We start from the raw sequence: 19,912 nt of genomic DNA, 5'->3' as shown, positions 1-19,912 counted from the left end.
GTTTTTTGAGGGTTTTTTGGGGTGATTTTTGAGTGATTTCTGAGGGTTTTGGGCAATTTTTGGGGTGTTTTTTGGATTTTTGGGGCAATTTTTGGGATGGATTTTTTGGGGTTTTTTGGGGTTTTTTGGGGGGGATTTTTGGGGTGGTTTTTTGAGGGGTTTTTGGGGTGATTTTTGAGCGATTTCTGAGGGTTTTGGGCAATTTTGGGGGTCTTTTTTGGGGTTTTTGGGGCAATTTTTGGGGTCTCTTTTGGGAATTTCAGGACAATTTTGGGGGTGGATTTTGGGTTTTTTGGGCAATTTCTGGGGTGGTTTTTTTGGGTCTTTCAGGGCAATTTTTGGGGTGACTTTTGAGCAATTTCTGAGGTTTTTGGGCAATTTTTGGGCTGGTTTTTTTTTGGGGTCTTTCAGGGCAATTTTTGGGGTGGATTTTGGATTTTTTTGGCAATTTTTGGGGTGATTTTTTGGGTTTTTTTGGGGGTTTTTCAGGGCAATTTTTGGGGGCTTTTAGGGTGGTTTTTTGGGGTGATTTTTGAGCGATTTCTGAGGGTTTTGGACAATTTTTGGGTTTTTTTGGGGGGGATTTTTTGGGGTGATTTTTGAGCAATTTCTGAGGTTTTTTGGGCAATTTTTAGAGTGGTTTTTTTGGGATTTTTTGGGCAATTTTTGGGGTGGCTTTTACGGGTTTTTAGCAATTTTGGGGTTTTTTTTGGGGGGTTTTGGGGTGGTTTTTGAGGGTTTTTTGGGGCGACTTTTGAGCAATTTCTGACATTTTTTGGGCAATTCTTGGGGTGGTTTCTTTTGGGGTCTTTCAGGGCAATTTTTGGGGTGGATTTTGGATTTTTTGGGCAATTTTTTGGGAGGTATTTTTGGGGTCTTTCAGGGCAATTTTTGGGGTGGATTTTGCGGTTTTTTTGGGGTGGCTTTTAGGGTTTTTTGGGCAATTTTTGGGGTGGATTTTTTGAGGGTTTTTGGGGTGATTTTTGAGCGATTTCTGAAGTATTTGGGCAATTTTTGGGGTGTATTTTAGGGTTTTTTCGGTAATTTTTGGGGGTTTTTTTGGGGTTTTCAGGGCAATTTTTGGGGGGGTTTTTGAGGGTTTTTTGGGGTGATTTTTGAGCAATTTCTGAGGTTTTTTGGACAATTTTTGGGGTGGTTTTTTGGGGTCTTTCAGGACAATTTTTGGGGTGGTTTTTTTGGATTTTTTTGGGGTGATTTTTGAGCAATTTCTGAGCTTTCTCAGGTAATTTTTGGGGATTTTTTTGAGAGTTTTTGGGGTGATTTTTGAGCAATTTCTGAGGTTTTTTGGACAATTTTTGGGGTGGTTTTTTGGGGTCTTTCAGGACAATTTTTGGGGTGGTTTTTTTGGGGTTTTTTGGGGTCATTTTTGAGCAATTCCTAAGCTTTCTCAGGTAATTTTTGGGGGTTTTTTGAGGTTTTTTGCGGTGACTTTTGAGCAATTCCTGAAGTTTTTTGGGGTGGTTTTTGGGGTCTTTCAGGTCAATTTTTGGGGTGGTTTTTTTGGATCTTTCAGGGCAATTTTTGGGATGGTTTTTGGGGTCTTTCAGGACAATTTTTGGGGTGGTTTTTGGGGTCTTTCAGGACAATTTTTGGGGTGGTTTTTTTGGATCTTTCAGGGCAATTTTTGGGGTGGTTTTTGGGGTCTTTCAGGGCAATTTTTGGGGTGGTTTTTTGGGGTCTTTCAGGTCAATTTTTGGGGTGGTTTTTTTTGGAGTTTTTTGGGGTCATTTTTGAGCAATTTCTGAGCTTTCTCAGGTAATTTTTGGGGTGGTTTTTTGAGAATTTTTGGGGTGATTTTTGAGCAATTTCTGAGTTTTTTTAGACAATTTTTGGGGTGGTTTTTGGAGGTTTTTTGGGGTCTTTCAGGGCAAGTTTCGGGGTGGTTTTGGGCAATATTTTGGGTTTTTTTGGGGTGTTTTGGCGTCCCCACCTCTCCTGCTTGAGGGCGAACTCCAGCACGCGGAGGCGCCGCACCAGGTCCAGCTTGAGGATCCCAGGGCATTTTGGGGCTTTTTGGGCCATTTTTGGGGTTTTTTCGGGGCCATTTTTGGGGTTCTTTAGAAGTGATTTTTGAGCAATTTCTGAGCTTTCTCAGGTAATTTTTGGGGTGGTTTTTTGAGAGTTTTTGGGGTGATTTTTGAGCAATTTCTGAGGGTTTTTGGGCAATTTTTGGAGGTTTTTTTGAGGGTTTTTGGGGTGATTTTTGAGAAATTTCTGAGCTTTCTCAGGTAATTTTTGGGGTGGTTTTTTGAGGTGATTTTGGGGTCTTTCAGGGCAATTTTTGGGGTGTTCTTTAGAAGTGATTTTTGAGCAATTTCTGAGCTTTCTCAGGTAATTTTTGGGGTGGTTTTTTGAGAGTTTTTGGGGTGATTTTTGAGCAATTTCTGAGGGTTTTTGGGCAATTTTTGGAGGTTTTTTTGAGGGTTTTTGGGGTGATTTTTGAGAAATTTCTGAGCTTTCTCAGGTAATTTTTGGGATGGTTTTTTGAGATGATTTTGGGGTCTTTCAGGGCAATTTTTGGGGTGTTTTTTTGAGGTGATTTTTGAGCCATTTCTGACTTTTCTCAGGTAATTTTTGGGGTGGTTTTTTGAGAATTTTTGGGGTGATTTTTGAGCAATTTCTGAGGTTTTTTGGACAATTTTTGGGGTGCTTTTTGGGGTCTTTCAGGGCAATTTTCGGGGTGGTTTTGGGCAATATTTTGGGTTTTTTTGGGGTGTTTTGGCGTCCCCACCTCTCCTGCTTGAGGGCGAACTCCAGCACGCGGAGGCACCGCACCAGGCCCAGCTTGAGGATCCCAGGGCATTTTGGGGCTTTTTGGGCCATTTTTGGGGTTTTTTCGGGGCCATTTTTGGGGTTCTTTAAGAGTGATTTTTGAGCAATTTCTGAGCTTACTCAGGTAATTTTTGGGGTGGTTTTTTGAAAATTTTTGGGGTGATTTTTGAGCAATTTCTGAGGGTTTTTGGGCAATTTTTGGAGGTTTTTTTGAGGGTTTTTGGGGTGATTTTTGAGAAATTTCTGAGCTTTCTCAGGTAATTTTTGGGCTGGTTTTTTGAGGTGATTTTGGGGTCTTTCAGGGCAATTTTTGGGGTGTTTTTTTGAGGTGATTTTTGAGCAATTTCTGAGCTTTCTCGGGTAATTTTTGGGGGTTTTTTTGAGAGTTTCTGGGGAGATTTTTGAGCAATTTCTGAGTTTTTTTAGACAATTTTTGGGGTGGTTTTTGGAGATTTTTTTGGATCTTTCAGGGCAATTTTCGGGGTGGTTTTGGGCAATATTTTGGGTTTTTTGGGGTGTTTTGGCGTCCCCACCTCTCCTGCTTGAGGGCGAACTCCAGCATGCGGAGGCGCCGCACCAGGTCCAGCTTGAGGATCCCAGGGCATTTTGGGGCTTTTTGGGCCATTTTTGGGGTTTTTTCGGGGCCATTTTTGGGGTTCTTTAGGAGTGATTTTTGAGCAATTTCTGAGCTTTCTCAGGTAATTTTTGGGGTGGTTTTTTGAGAGTTTTTGGGGTGATTTTTGAGCAATTTCTGAGGGTTTTTGGGCAATTTTTGGAGATTTTTTTGAGGGTTTTTGGGGTGATTTTTGAGAAATTTCTGAGCTTTCTCAGGTAATTTTTGGGGTGGTTTTTTGAGGTGATGTTGGGGTCTTTCAGGGCAATTTTTGGGGTGTTCTTTTGAGGTGATTTTTGAGCAATTTCTGAGCTTTCTCGGGTAATTTTTGGGGGTTTTTTTGAGGGTTTTTGGGGAGATTTTTGAGCAATTTCTGAGGTTTTTTGGACAATTTTGGGGGTGTTTTTCTGGGGTGATTTTTGAGCAATTTTTGGGGTGGTTTTTTGAGGGGTTTTTGGGGTGATTTTTGAGCAATTTCTGAGTTTTTTTGGACAATTTTTGGGGTGGTTTTTGGGGTTTTTTTGGGGGTCTTTCAGGACAATTTTTGGGGTGGTTTTTTTTGGAGTTTTTTGGGGTCATTTTTGAGCAATTTCTGAGCTTTCTCAGGTAATTTTTGGGGTGGTTTTTTGAGAATTTTTGGGGTGATTTTTGAGCAATTTCTGAGTTTTTTTAGACAATTTTTGGGGTGGTTTTTGGAGGTTTTTTGGGGTCTTTCAGGGCAATTTTCGGGGTGGTTTTGGGCAATGTTTTGGGGTTTTTTTGGGGTGTTTTGGCGTCCCCACCTCTCCTGCTTGAGGGCGAACTCCAGCATGCGGATGCGCCGCACCAGGTCCAGCTTCAGGTTCTCCTGGCCCTTGCGCTCGCCCTGCAGGAAGGCCACCTGCGCCTTGGGGACACCCAGGGGACACCGAGGGTGACATCGGGGTCCCACCGACACCCAGGGACACCCAGGGGACACCCAGGGGACACCCAGGGGACACCGAGGGTGACATCGGGGTCCCAGGGACACCCAGGGACCCTCAGGGACACCCAGGGGACACCGAGAGTGACATCGGGGTCCCACCGACACCCAGGGACACCCAGGGACACCCAGGGGGTGACAGGGACACCCAGGGACACCCAGGGACACCCAGGGGACACCGAGGGTGACATCGGGGTCCCACCAACACCCAGGGACCCTCAGGGACACCCAGGGGACACCCAGGGTGACATTGGGGTCCCAGGGACACCCAGGGACCCTCAGGGACACCCAGGGGACACCGAGGGTGACATCGGGGTCCCAGGGACACCCAGGGACCCTCAGGGACACCCAGGGGACACAGAGGGTGACATCGGGGTCCCAGGGACACCCAGGGACCCTCAGGGACACCCAGGGGACACCGAGGGTGACATCGGGGTCCCAGGGACACCCAGGGACCCTCAGGGACACCCAGGGGACACAGAGGGTGACATCGGGGTCCCAGGGACACCCAGGGACCCTCAGGGACACCCAGGGGACACCGAGGGTGACATCGGGGTCCCACCGACACCCAGGGGACACCCAGGGGACACTGAGGGTGACATCGGGGTCCCAGGGACACCCAGGGACCCTCAGGGACACCCAGGGGACACAGAGGGTGACATCGGGGTCCCAGGGACACCCAGGGACCCTCAGGGACACCCAGGGGACACCGAGGGTGACATCGGGGTCCCAGGGACACCCAGGGACCCTCAGGGACACCCAGGGACCCTTGGGGACACCCAGGGACCCTTGGGGACACCCAGGGGGTGACAGGGACACCCAGGGACACCCAGGGACACCCAGGGACACCCAGGGACACCCAGGGACCCTCGGGGACACCCAGGGGTGACCGGGACCCCCCAGGAGCCTTTGGGGACCCCCCCAGCCCCCACGGCTGTCCCCAAACTGGGGGGGTGGGGGGAGGGGTGACGAGGAGCTGGCACCGGGGGTGTCCCCAGTACTGGGCTGGGGGTCCCCAGTACCGCTCCCAGTGCCCCCAGTGCCCATCCCAGTGCCCCCAGTGCCCATCCCAGTGCCCCCAGTGCCGCTCCCAGTGCCCCCAGTGCCCCTCCCAGTGCCCCCAGTGCTGCTCCCAGTGTCCCCAGTTCCCCATCCCAGTGTCCCCAGTGTCCCCAGTTCCCCTCCCAGTGTCCCCTGTTCCCCTCCCAGTGCCCCCAGTACCCCTCCCAGTACCCCCAGTCCCCATCCCAGTGCCCCCAGTTCCCCTCCCGGTGTTCCCAACACCGGATCTGGGTGGTCCCAGTGCCCCCAGTGTCCCTCCCAGTGTCCCCAGCTCCCCTCCCAGTACCCCCAGCCCCCTCCCAATGCCCCCAGTCCCCATCCCAGTGTCCCCAGTACCCCCAGTTCCCCTCCCAGTGTCCCCAGTACCCCCAGTTCCCCTCCCAGTACCCCCAGTTCCCCATCCCAGTGTCCCCAGTACCCCCAGTTCCCCTCCCAGCACCCCCAGTTCCCCATCCCAATGTCCCCAGTACCCCCAGTTCCCCTCCCAGTACCCCCAGTTCCCCATCCCAGTGTCCCCAGTACCCCCACTTCCCCTCCCAGTACCCCCAGTTCCCCATCCCAGTGTCCCCAGTGCCCCCAGTGCCCCTCCCAGTACCCCCAGTTCCCCTCCCAGTGTCCCCAGTGCCCCCAGTTCCCCTCCCAGTGTCCCCAGTTCCCCTCCCAGTGTCCCCAGTACCCCCAGTTCCCCTCCCAGTACCCCCAGTTCCCCTCCCAGTGTCCCCAGTGCCCCCAGTTCCCCTCCCAGTACCCCCAGTTCCCCTCCCAGTACCCCCAGTTCCCCATCCCAGTGTCCCCAGTACCCCCAGTTCCCATCCCAGTACCCCCAGTTCCCCATCCCAGTGTCCCCAGTGCCCCCAGTGCCCCTCCCAGTGTCCCCAGTTCCCCATCCCAGTGTCCCCAGTACCCCCAGTTCCCCTCCCAGTACCCCCAGTTCCCCTCCCAGTGTCCCCAGTTCCCCATCCCAGTGTCCCCAGTGTCCCCAGTTCCCCTCCCAGTGCCCCCAGTTCCCCTCCCAGTACCCCCAGTTCCCCTCCCAGTGTCCCCAGTGCCCCCAGTTCCCCTCCCAGTACCCCCAGTTCCCCTCCCAGTGCCCCCAGTGCCCCTCCCGGTACCCCCAGTTCCCCTCCCAGTGTCCCCAGTGCCCCCAGTTCCCCTCCCAGTGTCCCCAGTTCCCCATCCCAGTGTCCCCAGTACCCCCAGTTCCCCTCCCAGTGTCCCCAGTACCCCCAGTTCCCCTCCCAGTGCCCCCAGTTCCCCTCCCAGTGCCCCCAGTTCCCCTCCCGCTCTCCCCCTCCCCGCTCCCTCCCCGTCCCGGTGCCGTCCCCCGCCCCCTCCCCGGTGCCCGCCCCCCTCTCCCGCCGCCCCGGCCGCCATTTCCTCCCAAGATGGCGCCAGCAGCGGCCCCGGGAGCCGCCGGTGCCTCCCCGGTGTCGCCTCCGTGCCCCCCTCCCTCATGAGGGGCCCCGGCCGCCATACCTGCAGCTCGGCCCTCTCCGCTTCCCAGCGCCCTTTCTCGGCCTCGAAGCGCGCCCACTCGTGCTGGATGAAGTGCAGGATGCCCGGCAGGCTCAGCCCGGTTCGCCCGGGGGGTTCGGGGCCCGGCACGGCCCCGGGAGCGGGGGGGGAAGGCGGAGGTTGGGCCCGGGCCGGCGGCGCCCGCTCGGCCGCCATGGCGGCTGCCACAAAGGGAGCCACGGCCGCGCCGCTTCCTGCCACAAACGGAGCCGGAAGGGGAGGGGGAGAGGGGGCGGGGTCGAGAGGGGAAAGAGGGCGTGGCCAAGAGGAAGGGGCGTGGCCAAAAGGGGATGGGCGTGGCCATGAGGGAGGGGGCGTGGCCATGAGGGAGGGGGCGTGGCCACGGGGGCCGGGGGGGGGGGTCGGCGCTGTTGCCGGGGCAACGGGGGGGGGAAGGTTAAGGGGGGATTTTGGGGGGATTTGGGGGATTTTCGGGGGATAGAGGGGTTTTGGGGGGGATTTGGGAGATTTTGGGGGATTAGAGGAGATTTTGGGGGGATTTGGGGGATTTTTGGGGGGTTAGAGGGGATTTTGGGGGGGATTTGGGGGGGTTAGAGGGGTTAGAGGGGATTTGGGGATTTTCGGGGGGTTAGAGGGGATTTTTGGGGGGATTTGGGAGATCTTTGGGGGCGATTTTGGGGATTTTCGGGGGGTTAGAGGGGATTTGGGGGGGATTTGGGGATTTTTGGGGGGTTAGAGGGGATTTTTTGGGGGATTTGGGAGATTTTTGGGGGCGATTTGGGGGATTTTCGGGGGTTAGAGGGGATTTTGGGGAGGATTTGGGGGATTTTCGGGGGTTATAGAGGATTTTGGGGGATTTTTAGGGGGATTTGGGGGATTTTTGAGGGATTTGGGGGATTTTGGGGGGGATTTGGGCGATTTTTGGGGGGTTAGAGGGGATTTTTGAGGGGATTTGAGGGATTTTAGGGCGTTAGAGGGGATTTGGGGGGATTTTTGGGGGGATTTTTGGGGGATTTTTGGGGGGACTTGGGGGGATTTTTGGGAGGTTAGGGTGGAATTTTGGGAGGTTAGGGGGGAATTTTGGGAGGTTAGGGGATTTTGGGGGGTTAGAGGGTATTTTTGAGGGGATTTTGGGGGGATTTGGGGGGATTTTGGGGGGTTTTTTGGGGGTTATAAGGGATTTGGGGGGGATTTTGGGGATTTCTAGGGGGATTTTTTGGGAATTTGGGGGATTTTGGGGGGGTTTAGGGGATTTTGGGGGGGATGTGGAGGGATTTTTGGGAGGTTATGGGGAATTTTGAGATTATAGGGGATTTTGGGGGGGAATTGGGGGGGATTTGGGGGATCTTTGGGGGTTATAGAGGATTTTGGGGGATTTTTGGGGGGATTTGGGGGATTTTGGGGGGTTCGAGGGGATTTTGGGAGGATTTTTGGGGGGGGTTGGGGGAATTATAAGGGATTTTAGGGGGGGATTTTGGGGAATTTGGGGGATTTTTGGGGGGTTCAAGGGGATTTTGGGGGGATTTTTTGGGAGGGTTTATATGGGATTTTTGGGGGGATTTTTGGGGGGGCATTTTGGGCTGGCCGTTTACACCCTTTCCGTGGCCGGCCTTAATTACGGCCGGCCTTAATTAACCCTTCCTTAACGAGCCTTTCCCTAACCCCTCCCCGCTCCGCAGCGCCACCGCGTGGACACCGAGGGGACACCAACGGCAGCGCCGCGCGCCTTCCGCCCTTAATTAACCCCCCCCCCTTACCCTCATCACGCGCTCCCTCATTAACCAGCCGCCTAATTAACGCATCAACCGAGCGGCGCCATGAGAATCACCCCGTGCCAGGCCGCCCTGGCCGCCGCCATCGCCCTCAACCTCCTGGTCCTGCTCTGCTCCCGCCTCGCCCCCACCGCGGCCCCTCCTTCCTCCTCCTCCTCCTCCTCCTCCTCCTCCTCCTCCTGCCGCCACCCCGGTGCCGTTCCCGGTGTCACCGTCATCCTCCGCGACTTCCCCGACGGCCCCGAGCACGACGTGGCCGCCACCGCCCGCTCCTTCTCCTCCTTGCCCGGTGTCGCCGTGCTGGTAGCCACCGAGGTAGCCCCGTACCCTCCCGTTGCTCTCCCTCCCGGTGTCACCGTGCTGTCGCTGCGGCCGGAGCCTCACCGTCCCCCACCGCGGCCGGACTTGGCCGTTCGGACCCTGCACGTGGCCTTGGTGCCGGACGGTGCCCGCGCCGTGCCGGGGCTGCTGCGGCGCATGAGGGACGTGCTGGAAGCCTCCTCAGATGCCACCACCAAGGTGGTGGCGGCTCCCGTGGGGACGCTGCGGCCGCGCTGCCTGGCCTTGGACGTGGACATCAAGGCGTGGACGGCTCGCTACGGCCACACGGCCGCGGACACCGACACCTGCGGCGCGCTGGACGGAGCCCCGGCCGTGCTGCTGCTGCGGACGCGCGACCTCTTCTCGCTGCCCTTCCCGCTGACGCGCCCGGTGGCCACTTCGGTGGCCCTGCAAGCCGCCCTCCGAGGCTGGCGGCTCCGCTTGTTGCCGGACTCTTTCCCGCTGGCTCCACGCCCTCCTCCGTCCCCTCACGAGCACTGGAAAGCGCAGAATTCCCTGGAAAAGCAGCGCCGGACGCTGCTGGAGCTCTTCGGCATCAAGCTGGAGGTGCTGCCCGACGGTCAGCGGCGTTGGCACGGCTGCGCCAAGGACACCCCGCGCTGCTTCGGCACCATCCACGCCCAGACCCCGCAGTACCTCGTGGCCGGCCGCTGGACACCTCCCTGCTGCCTCCGTGCGCTGCGAGCCACCGCCCGGCACGTGGTGGCCGAGCTGGAAGCGGCCGGAGTCCGCTACTGGCTGGAGGGGGGGTCACTGCTGGGCGCCGTCCGCCTGGGCGACATCATCCCCTGGGACTACGACGTGGACCTGGGGCTCTACCGCGACGACTTGCCCAAGTGCCGCTGGCTAGCGGCCGTGCTGGCCAGCGGCCGCCCGCTGGAGGATCCCGAGGGCTTTTTTTGGGAGAAAGCGGCCGAGGGCGAATTTTTCCGCGTCCACTTCAGCCGCACCAACCGGCTGCACGTGGACCTGTGGCCGTTCTACGCGCGGCCGGACGGGCTGATGACCAAGGACACGTGGCTGGGCCACCGGCAGGACGTGGAGTTCCCCGAGAGCTTCTTGGTGCCCTTGGTGCCCGTGGCTTTCGCCGGCATCGCCGCCAAGGCCCCCAACGACCCCCGCGCCTTCCTGGAGCTCAAATTCGGGCCCGGGGCCATCGAGAGCCCCGAGTACCCCAACCCCGGCGTGCGGAGGCTGGCGCAGGACGCGCGCCGCGAGCCGCCCCGGTGACGCCGCTGGCGCTCGGGGGGTCCTCGGTGGCACCTTTGGGGGTCCTCGGTGGCACCTTTGGGGGTCCTGTGTCACCCTGATTGTCCCCGGTGTCACCCTTGGGGTCCCCAGGGTCACCCTTGGGGTTTCTGTGTCACTTTTGGGGTCCCTGGGCCACCCTTGGGGTTTCTGTGCCACCCTTGGGGTTTCTGTGTCACTTTTAGGGTCCCTGGGCCACCCTTGGGGTTTCTGTGCCACCCTTGGGGTTTCTGTGTCACCTTTGGGGTCCCCGGTGCTCCTTTGGGGTTCCTGTGTCACCCTTGGGGTCCCTGGGCCACCCTTGGGATTTCTGTGTCACTTTTGGGGTCCCCGGTGCCCCTTTGGGGTTTCTGTGCCACCCTTGGGGCTTCTGTGCCACCCTTGGGGTTTCTGTGTCACTTTTAGGGTCCCTGGGCCACCCTTGGGGTTTCTGTGCCACCCTTGGGGTTTCTGTGTCACCTTTGGGGTCCCCGGTGCCCCTTTGGGGTCCCTGTGTCACCCTTGGGGTCCCCAGGGTCACCCTTGGGGTTTCTGTGTCACTTTTAGGGTCCCTGTGCCACCCTTGGGGTTTCTGTGCCACCCTTGGGGTTTCTTTGTCACCTTTGGGGTCCCTGGTGCCCCTTTGGGGTCCCTGTGTCACCCTTGGGGTCCCTAGGGTCACCCTTGGGGTTTCTGTGTCACTTTTGGGGTCCCTGGGCCACCCTTGGGGTCCCCGGTGCCCCTTTGGGGTTCCTGTGTCACCTTGGCGTCCCTGGGCCACCCTTGGGGTTTCTGTGTCACTTTTAGGGTCCCTGGGCCACCCTTGGGGTTTCTGTGTCACCTTTGGGGTCCCTGTGTCACCCTTGGGGTCCCTGGGCCACCCTTGGGGTTTCTGTGTCACTTTTGGGGTCCCCGGTGCCCCTTTGGGGTCTCTGTGTCACCCTTGGGGTCTCTGTGTCACCTTTGGGGTCTCTGTGTCACCTTTGGGGTCCCTGTGTCACCCTGGCTGTCCCCAGTGCCACCCAGAGCCCCCCAGTGCCACCCTGGCTGTCCCCAGAGCCCCCCGGTGCCACCCTTGGGGTCCCAGAGCCCCCTGGCTGTCCCCAGAGCCCCCCAGTGCCACCCTGGGGGTCCCAGTGCCACCCTGGCTGTCCCCAGAGCCCCCCAGAGCCCCCTGGCTGTCCCCAGAGCCCCCCGGTGCCCGGGGGTTGGCGCAGGCCATGGACAATGAAGCCCCGCGGTGCCACCTCGGTGTGTCCCCAGTGCCAGCCTTGGTGTCCTTGTGTCATTTCGGGGGCTCCCCGGGGGCCCTGGGCCACCCTCCCTGTCCCCGGTGCCACCCTTGGGGTCCCTGGGCCACCCTGGGGTTCCCAGTGTCACCCTTGGGGTCCCAGTGCCACCCTGGCTGTCCCCAGAGCCACCCTGGCTGTCCCCAGTGCCACCTTTGGGGTCCCAGTGCCACCCTGGCTGTCCCCAGTGCCACCCTTGGGGTCCCAGTGCCACCCTGGGGGTCCCCAGTGCCACCCTTGGGGTCCCCAGTGCCACCCTTGGGGTCCCCAGTGCCACCCTTGGGGTCCCAGTGCCACCCTGGCTGTCCCCAGTGCCACCCTTGGGGTCCCAGTGCCACCCTGGATGTCCCCAGAGCCCCCCGGTGCCACCCTTGGGGTCCCAGTCCAATCCCGTTCCCAGTTCCCATTCCCGGTTCCCAGTTCAATCCCAGTCCAACCCTTTCCCCACTGCCCCATTCCCAGTTCAATCCCAGTTCCCATTCCCAATTTCCCGGGAATTCCCATTCCCATTCCCAGTCCAATCCCAGTTCCCATTCCCATTTCCCGGGAATTCCCATTCCCATTTCCCAGTTCAATCCCAGTTCAGTCCCAGTTCCCGTTCCCATTCCCATTCCCAGTTCAATCCCAGTTCCCATTCCCAGTTTCCCGGGAATTCCCAGTTCCCATTCCCAGTTCAATCCCAGTTCCCATTCCCAATTTCCCGGGAATTCCCAGTTCCCATTCCCAGTTCAATCCCAGTTCCCATTCCCAATTTCCCGGGAATTCCCATTTCCCAGTTCAATCCCAGTTCAGTCCCAGTTCCCATTCCCATTCCCAGCCCCATTTCCCGGGAATTCCCAGTTCCCATTCCCAGTTCCCATTCCCATTTCCTGGGAATTCCCATTCCCAGTCCAATCCCAGTTCAGTCCCATTTCCACCCCCATTTCCCGGGAATTCCCAATTCCCAGTTCCCATTCCCAGTCCAATCCCAGTTCCCATTCCCAATTTCCCGGGAATTCCCAATTCCCATTCCCAGTTCAATCCCAGTTCCCATTCCCAATTTCCCGGGAATTCCCAGTTCCCAATCCCAAGGAAATTCTCTGCAGCCGCCTCCGTTCGATTCCTTTTTTTTTTTTTTTTTGGGTCATTTTTCCTTTTTTTTGTTGTTTTTTTCCCCTTTTTTTTCCTTTTCCCCCTTTTCCCCCCGGCAATTTCCGGAACTTTCCTCATGCACCAAAATTCCCGGAAAAAAAAACCCCGGGAAAAGGGGGAGAGAAAAAAAAAAAAAAAAAAAAGGAACAAAATTCCCACCAAAAACATCCAAAAAAAGGCAACGGCTCTCTCCAGAAATTGTTGTTTTTGTTAACGGGGGGTCCAGGCCCTGAAATCCCCAAAATTCCCCTTTTTGGAGATCCCAAAATCCCGGATTTTCGCAGCGCGACAGCTCCCGGAAGGAATTTCCAAGGATTTTCGGGAATTCTGGGCTGGTTTGGTTCGGTTTTTTTTGGGGTTCTTTCACCTTTTTTTATTTCTTTCAACAATAACTTACGGCGCCTCCGAAATTCCGCCGGGGGGGGTTTTTTTTCCCATCCATTTCCTAGGGGTTATCCCAAAAAAAAAACCCCCAACCCGACCATAAAAAGCAGGGAAAAAAGGGAAAAAATTCCTACTTGGAAAAAAACTAAAAAAAAAAAAAAAAAAAAACCCAAAAAAGGAAGAAAAAGTGTGAAAAAAACAACCAAAAAAAACCCCCAAAATTCAGGAATTCCGGCCCAAAACTCGGGAATGTGGCGGGGGGGGGGGGGGGGGGAAAGAGGGCAAACGGATCCGGGCGGCTTTTTCCCGTTTTTCCCATTTTTTCCAGGAGAAGCAGCGACGCCTCCGGCCCCAAATTCCCCAATTTTCGATGGATTCGGGGTTTTTTTAAAAATTTTTTTCCCCTTCCTTTTCCCACCTCCGGCGCCAAAAAAAAAAAACCCAAAAAACTCCCCGGAAAGGCTCCTCCGGCTGTGCCAAAATTCCCATTTTTCCATGGAAAAAAAAAAACCCCAAAACCCTTTTTTTTTTGAGGGGGGGAGGGGGAGAACCGCGGAATTTTCCCGATTTTTAATTTTTTTGTGTGTGTGTAAAAAAAATCCCCCCCCAAATGGGAACAATTCGGGAAAATTTAGGAAAAAATTGGGAAAAATCGGGAATGGGAGCCCTTAATTTATTTTTTATAATTTTTTTTTTTTTTTTTTTTTTTTTTAGGGGAGGGATTTTCGTGCCTGGGGGTGGGGGAGGGGCTGTGGGGGAGGGGCTTTGGGGTGGGGGAGGGGGCGTCTTAAAGTGCGAAGAGACCCGGGAGGGTCCCAGTGGTACCATGAAACTCCAGTTCCGCCCAGTCCGGCACTGGGAGGGGCTCCAGACCCCTCCCCCCAACCCCTCCCCCCCCCCCAAAAAATCCACGCCCCTCCCCCCCCTCCAAAAAAAAAAAAAAAAAAAAAAAAAAAAAAATCCCGGGATTCCCACGCCCCTCCCCCCTCCCGAAATCCCTTCCCGAAAAAATGGAAAATTCCAGCGTTCCCGGATTTTGCCGGGAATGAGCCCAAAATCGGCACCAGGGGTTGGCGGGAAAAGGGGAAATTTGGGAATTTGGGGAGGGGGCAGCTGAGGCCCCTCCCCCACCCCCACCCCCCCCCCCGTAAGTGCTTTGGGGCGGAATCCCGGGATTTTGGGGGTCCGGAGGGGGCGGGGAGGCGTCCGAGGAGTCCGAGTGGTGATGGCCGGAGGCCTTGGGTGGAGCTCGGGCCACCTGGGATGGACCTTGGGCCACCTGGGATGGACCTCGGATGGACCTTGAGCCACCTTGGATGGACCTGGGATGGACCTTGAGCCACCTTGGGCCACCTGGGATGGACCTTGGGCCACCTGGGATGGACCTGGGATGGACCTTGAGCCACCTTGGATGGACCTGGGATGGACCTTGAGCCACCTTGGGCCACCTGGGATGGACCTTGGGCCACCTGGGATGGACCTCAGATGGACCTTGGATGGACCTCGAGCCACCTTGGATGGAGCTCGGGCCACCTGGGATGGACCTTGGGCCACCTGGGGCCACCTGGGATGGACCTCAGGCCACCTTGGATGGACCTCGGATGGACCTTAGAGGACCTTGGGCCACCTTGGATGGACCTTGAGCCACCTTGAGCCACCTGGGATAGACCTCAGGCCACCTTGGATGGACACTGGATGACCTCGGATGAGCCTCAGATGACGCTGGATGACCTTGGATGGACACTGGGCCACCTTGAATGACCTCGGACCACCCTGGATGGACCTTGGACCACCTCGGATGACCCTCAGGCCCCACTGGACAAGCCTTGGACAACCTTGGATGGAGCTCGGGTGAGGTTGGAGCTCCTTGGATGAAACTTGGGCAACGTTGGATCCCCTCTGAAGGACCTTGGGCCACCCTGGATGACCCTCAGGCCACCCTGGACCACCCTGGATGAAGCTTGGGCTACGCTGGACAACGCTGGATGGACCTTGAGCCACCCTGGATGACCCTCAGGCCACCCTGGACAATGCTGGAAGTACCTCAGGTCCCACCGGACAAAACGTGGACAATGCTGGACCCCCCTGGACAACCCTCAGGCCACCCTGGATGACCCTCAGGCCACCCTGGACCCCCCTGGACAACCCTCAGGCCACCCTGGACCCCCCTGGACAACCTTCAGGCCACCCTGGATGACCCTCAGGACACACTGGACCACAATGGATGAACCTTGGGCTACACTGGACAACGTTGGATGGACCTCGGTCAACGTTGGATGACCCTCAGGCCACCCTGGATGACCCTTGGGGCCACCCTGGACCCCCGTGGATGACCCTCAGGCCACCCTGGATGACCCTTGGGCCACACTGGACCACACTGGATGACTCTCAAGCCACACTGGATGACCCTCAGGCCACCCTGGACCACCTTGGATGACCCTCAGGCCACCCAAGCCCATCTTGGATGACCGCCAGGCCACCCAGGATCACACTGGATGACCCTCAGACCATACTGGACCACCTCGAATGACCCTCAGGCCACCTCGAATGACCCTCGAGCCACGCCGGACCCCTCTGGCCCACCTTGGCTGACCCTCTCAGGCCACACTGGACAACCCTCACCCCCTTTCCAGCCCCTTGCCGGCCGCTCCGGCCTCTCCCCAGGCCCCGCCCCGCTGGCGTCCGTCCGGCCCGGCCAAAGTCTGCGAGCGTCCCCGGCAACGTCCGAACCCCCCTTGCGTCCACCCCTCCCCCGGCGCTCCGGGGGCCGAATTCCGGCCGGACGCCGCGGCGGTCACTCCCTCCCCCTCCCCCCTCAGGGCTCCAGCGGCTCCGGCGGCGGCGACGGCGTCCGGGGAGGGGACGGCGGCACCGGCGGCACCGGGAAGGGCGCGGCGGCCGGAGCCGGGCCGGGCGAGCCGGGCGTGTCCGGAGGCGGCCGGACCGGGAAGAAGAAGGGGCACTGGTGGATGAAGAGTTCGATGATTGTCTGGTAGGTCCTGGTGGCCGTCAGCGCGTCCATCGTGCTGAAGTCCGGCCGCATCAGCGTCGGCCAGAAGCAGATGGACAGGTTCTCGCTGGTCATCAGGTTCACGCGGTGCTGCTGGCTCACCCTGCGGCGGACGAGGGCACAGTGACCACCGGGGTGGTCAGCGAAGCCCAAAAGTTCCCAAAATGCCACAAATTCCCCCCAAAAATTGACCCAAAAATTGACCCGGGCCAGGCTCTCGCTGCCCATCAGGTTCACGCGGTGCTGCTGGCTCAGCCTGCGGCGGACGAGGGCACAGTGACCACCGGGGTGGTCAGCGAAGCCCAGAAATTCCCCAAAAAGCCCTCAAAAATACCCCAAAAAACCTTCAAACAACCCCAAAATTATGCAAGACAATTCACCAAAAAATCCCCCCCAAAATGGCCTAGAATCGTCAAAAGTTTGCCCAAAATGTTGCCCAAAATTGCCGCAAAAATTCTCCCCCAGATCCCCGAATTTTTCCCAAATTTTTCCCAAATTCCCCCCCAAAACTCCAAATTTTCCCTAAATTCCCCCAAAATTTCCCCAAAAATTGACCCGGGCCAGGCTCTCGCTGCCCATCAGGTTCCCGCGGTGCTGCTGGCTCAGCCTGCGGCGGACGAGGGCACAGTGACCACCGGGGTGGTCAGCGAAGCCCAGAAATTCCCAAAATTCCCCAAATTCCCCCCAAAAATTGACCCAAAAATTCCCCCCAATTCCCCAAAACGATGCGAAAAAATTCACAAAAAAATCCCCCCAAAATGGCCTAGAATTGTCAAAAGTTTGCCCTAAACTGCCCCAGAAATTCTCCCCAAAACTCCAAATTTTCCCCAAAAACTGCCCCAAAAATCCCCCCCAAAACTCCACATTTTCCCAAATTCCCCCCCAAAATTGCCCCAAAAATCCCCCCCAAAACTCGGAATTTTCCCAAAATTTTCCCCAAAAATTACCTCAAAAATCCCCCCAAAACTCAGAATTTTCCCAAAATTTTCCCCAAAAATTACCTCAAAAATCCCCCCAAAACTCGGAATTTTCCCAAAATTTTCCCCAAAAATTGCCCCAAAAATCCCCCCCAAAACTCGGAATTTTCCCAAAATTTTCCCCAAAAATTGCCCCAAAATTCTCCTCAAATCCCCAAATTTTTCCAAATATTTCCCAAAAATCCCTGCCAAAACTCCAAATTTTCTCCAAAAATTGCCCCAAAAAATCCCCCCCAAAACTCCAAGTTTTGCCAAAATTTTCCCCAAAAATTACCCCAGAAATTCCCACCCAAATTCTCCTCAAACCCCCAAATTTTCCCTAAATTTCCCCAAAATTTCCCCCAAAAATTGACCCGGGCCAGGCTCTCGCTGCCCATCAGGTTCCCGCGGTGCTGCTGGCTCAGCCTGCGGCGGACGAGGGCACAGTGACCACCGGGGTGGTCAGCGAAGCCCAGAAATTCCCCAAAAACTCCCAAAAACCCCCAAAAATTGACCCAAAAATTCCCCCCAATTCCCCAAAACGATGCGAAAAAATTCACAAAAAAATCCCCCCAAAATGGCCTAGAATTGTCAAAAGTTTGCCCAAAACTGCCCCAGAAATTCTCCCCAAAACTCCAAATTTTCCCCAAAAATTGCCCCAAAAATCCCCCCCAAAACTCCAAATTTTCCCCAAAAATTGCCCCAAAAATCCCCCCCAAAACTCCAAATTTTCCCAAATTCCACCCCAAAAATTGCCCCAAAACTCCAAATTTTCCCAAATTCCCCCCCAAAATTGCCCCAAAAATCCCCCCCAAAACTCGGAATTTTCCCAAAATTTTCCCCAAAAATTACCTCAAAAATCCCCCCAAAACTCAGAATTTTCCCAAAATTTTCCCTAAAAATTACCTCAAAAATCCCCCCAAAACTCAGAATTTTCCCAAAATTTTCCCCAAAAATTGCCCCAAAAATCCCCCCCAAAACTCGGAATTTTCCCAAAACTTTCCCCAAAAATTGCCCCAAAATTCTCCTCAAATCCCCAAATTTTTCCAAATATTTCCCAAAAATCCCTGCCAAAACTCGGAATTTTCTCCAAAAATTGCCCCAAAAAATCCCCCCCAAAACTCCAAGTTTTGCCAACATTTTCCCCAAAAATTACCCCAGAAATTCCCACCCAAATTCTCCTCAAACCCCCAAATTTTCCCTAAATTTCCCCAAAATTTCCCCAAAAATTGACCCGGGCCAGGCTCTCGCTGCCCATCAGGTTCCCGCGGTGCTGCTGGCTCAGCCTGCGGCGGACGAGGGCACAGTGACCACCGGGGTGGTCAGCGAAGCCCAGAAATTCCCTAAATTCCCCAAATTCCCCCCAAAAATTGACCCAAAAATTCCCCCCAATTCCCCAAAACGATGCGAAAAAATTCACAAAAAAATCCACCCCAAAATGGCCTAGAATTGTCAAAAGTTTGCCCAAAACTGCCCCAGAAATTCTCCCCAAAACTCCAAATTTTCCCCAAAAATTGCCCCAAAAATCCCCCCCAAAACTCCAAATTTTCCCAAATTCCACCCCAAAAATTGCCCCAAAAATCCCCCCCAAAACTCCAAATTTTCCCAAATTCCCCCCCAAAATTGCCCCAAAAATCCCCCCAAAACTCCAAATTTTCCCAAAATTTTCCCCAAAAATTACCTCAAAAATCCCCCCAAAACTCCAAATTTTCCCAAATTCCCCCCCAAAATTGCCCCAAAAATCCCCCCAAAACTCGGAATTTTCCCAAAATTTTCCCCAAAAATTGCCCCAAAATTCTCCTCAAATCCCCAAATTTTTCCAAATATTTCCCAAAAATCCCTGCCAAAACTCCAAATTTTCTCCAAAAATTGCCCCAAAAAATCCCCCCCAAAACTCGGAATTTTCCCAAAATTTTCCCCAAAAATTACCTCAAAAATCCCCCCAAAACTCGGAATTTTCCCAAAATTTTCCCCAAAAATTGCCCCAAAAATCCCCCCCAAAACTCGGAATTTTCCCAAAATTTTCCCCAAAAATTGCCCCAAAATTCTCCTCAAATCCCCAAATTTTTCCAAATATTTCCCAAAAATCCCTGCCAAAACTCCAAATTTTCTCCAAAAATTGCCCCAAAAAATCCCCCCCAAAACTCCAAGTTTTGCCAACATTTTCCCCAAAAATTACCCCAGAAATTCCCACCCAAATTCTCCTCAAACCCCCAAATTTTCCCTAAATTTCCCCAAAATTTCCCCCAAAAATTGACCCGGGCCAGGCTCTCGCTGCCCATCAGGTTCCCGCGGTGCTGCTGGCTCAGCCTGCGGCGGACGAGGGCACAGTGACCACCGGGGTGGTCAGCGAAGCCCAGAAATTCCCCAAAAAGCCCTCAAAAATACCCCAAAAAACCTTCAAACAACCCCAAAATTATGCAAGACAATTCACCAAAAAATCCCCCCCAAAATGGCCTAGAATCGTCAAAAGTTTGCCCAAAATGTTGCCCAAAATTGCCGCAAAAATTCTCCCCCAGATCCCCGAATTTTTCCCAAATTTTTCCCAAATTCCCCCCCAAAACTCCAAATTTTCCCTAAATTCCCCCAAAATTTCCCCCAAAAATTGACCCGGGCCAGGCTCTCGCTGCCCATCAGGTTCCCGCGGTGCTGCTGGCTCAGCCTGCGGCGGACGAGGGCACAGTGACCACCGGGGTGGTCAGCGAAGCCCAGAAATTCCCAAAATTCCCCAAATTCCCCCCAAAAATTGACCCAAAAATTCCCCCCAATTCCCCAAAACGATGCGAAAAAATTCACAAAAAAATCCCCCCCAAATGGCCTAGAATTGTCAAAAGTTTGCCCTAAACTGCCCCAGAAATTCTCCCCAAAACTCCAAATTTTCCCCAAAAATTGCCCC

General features: G+C 55.2%; 3 protein-coding genes across 3 annotated transcripts in view; 1 reads left to right on the top strand and 2 right to left on the bottom strand.

Moving 5' to 3' along the window:
* The window catches only part of STRN4 (striatin 4), a gene marked incomplete at its 5' end in the record, with an annotated part of 40,284 nt that extends 33,184 nt beyond the window's left edge, over nucleotides 1-7,100 (bottom strand). Inside the window, 2 exons of the mRNA XM_082299664.1 lie at nucleotides 4,189-4,292; nucleotides 6,906-7,100. Of these exons, the coding sequence (XP_082155790.1) occupies nucleotides 4,189-4,292; nucleotides 6,906-7,100 (299 nt within the window). The remainder of the gene's footprint in view (nucleotides 1-4,188; nucleotides 4,293-6,905) is intronic.
* Nucleotides 7,101-8,582: 1,482 nt separating this feature from the next.
* On the top strand, nucleotides 8,583-10,351 carry FKRP (fukutin related protein). Its single transcript, XM_082299702.1, has one exon. The coding sequence runs from the start codon at nucleotides 8,723-8,725 to the stop codon at nucleotides 10,247-10,249; it is 1,527 nt and encodes a 508-aa protein (XP_082155828.1). The 5' UTR covers nucleotides 8,583-8,722; the 3' UTR covers nucleotides 10,250-10,351.
* A 5,412-nt stretch (nucleotides 10,352-15,763) lies between these two features.
* ARHGAP35 (Rho GTPase activating protein 35) overlaps nucleotides 15,764-19,912 on the bottom strand; it is a 40,373-nt gene continuing 36,224 nt past the window's right edge. Inside the window, exon 7 of the mRNA XM_082299686.1 lies at nucleotides 15,764-16,163. Coding sequence (XP_082155812.1) covers nucleotides 15,866-16,163 — 298 coding nt within the window. The 3' untranslated portion in view covers nucleotides 15,764-15,865. The remainder of the gene's footprint in view (nucleotides 16,164-19,912) is intronic.

The sequence above is a fragment of the Coloeus monedula genome (genome assembly GCF_965178545.1).
Source record: "Coloeus monedula genome assembly, chromosome: 33".
Taxonomy (NCBI): domain Eukaryota; kingdom Metazoa; phylum Chordata; class Aves; order Passeriformes; family Corvidae; genus Coloeus; species Coloeus monedula.
Note: the sequence above shows the minus strand (reverse complement) of the source record. Positions and strands in the feature narration are given on the sequence as shown.

Bases quoted from the DNA above. Each gene is read 5' to 3' on its own strand.
- FKRP (XM_082299702.1), top strand. From the start codon at position 8,723: ATGAGAATCACCCCGTGCCAGGCCGCCCTGGCCGCCGCCATCGCCCTC.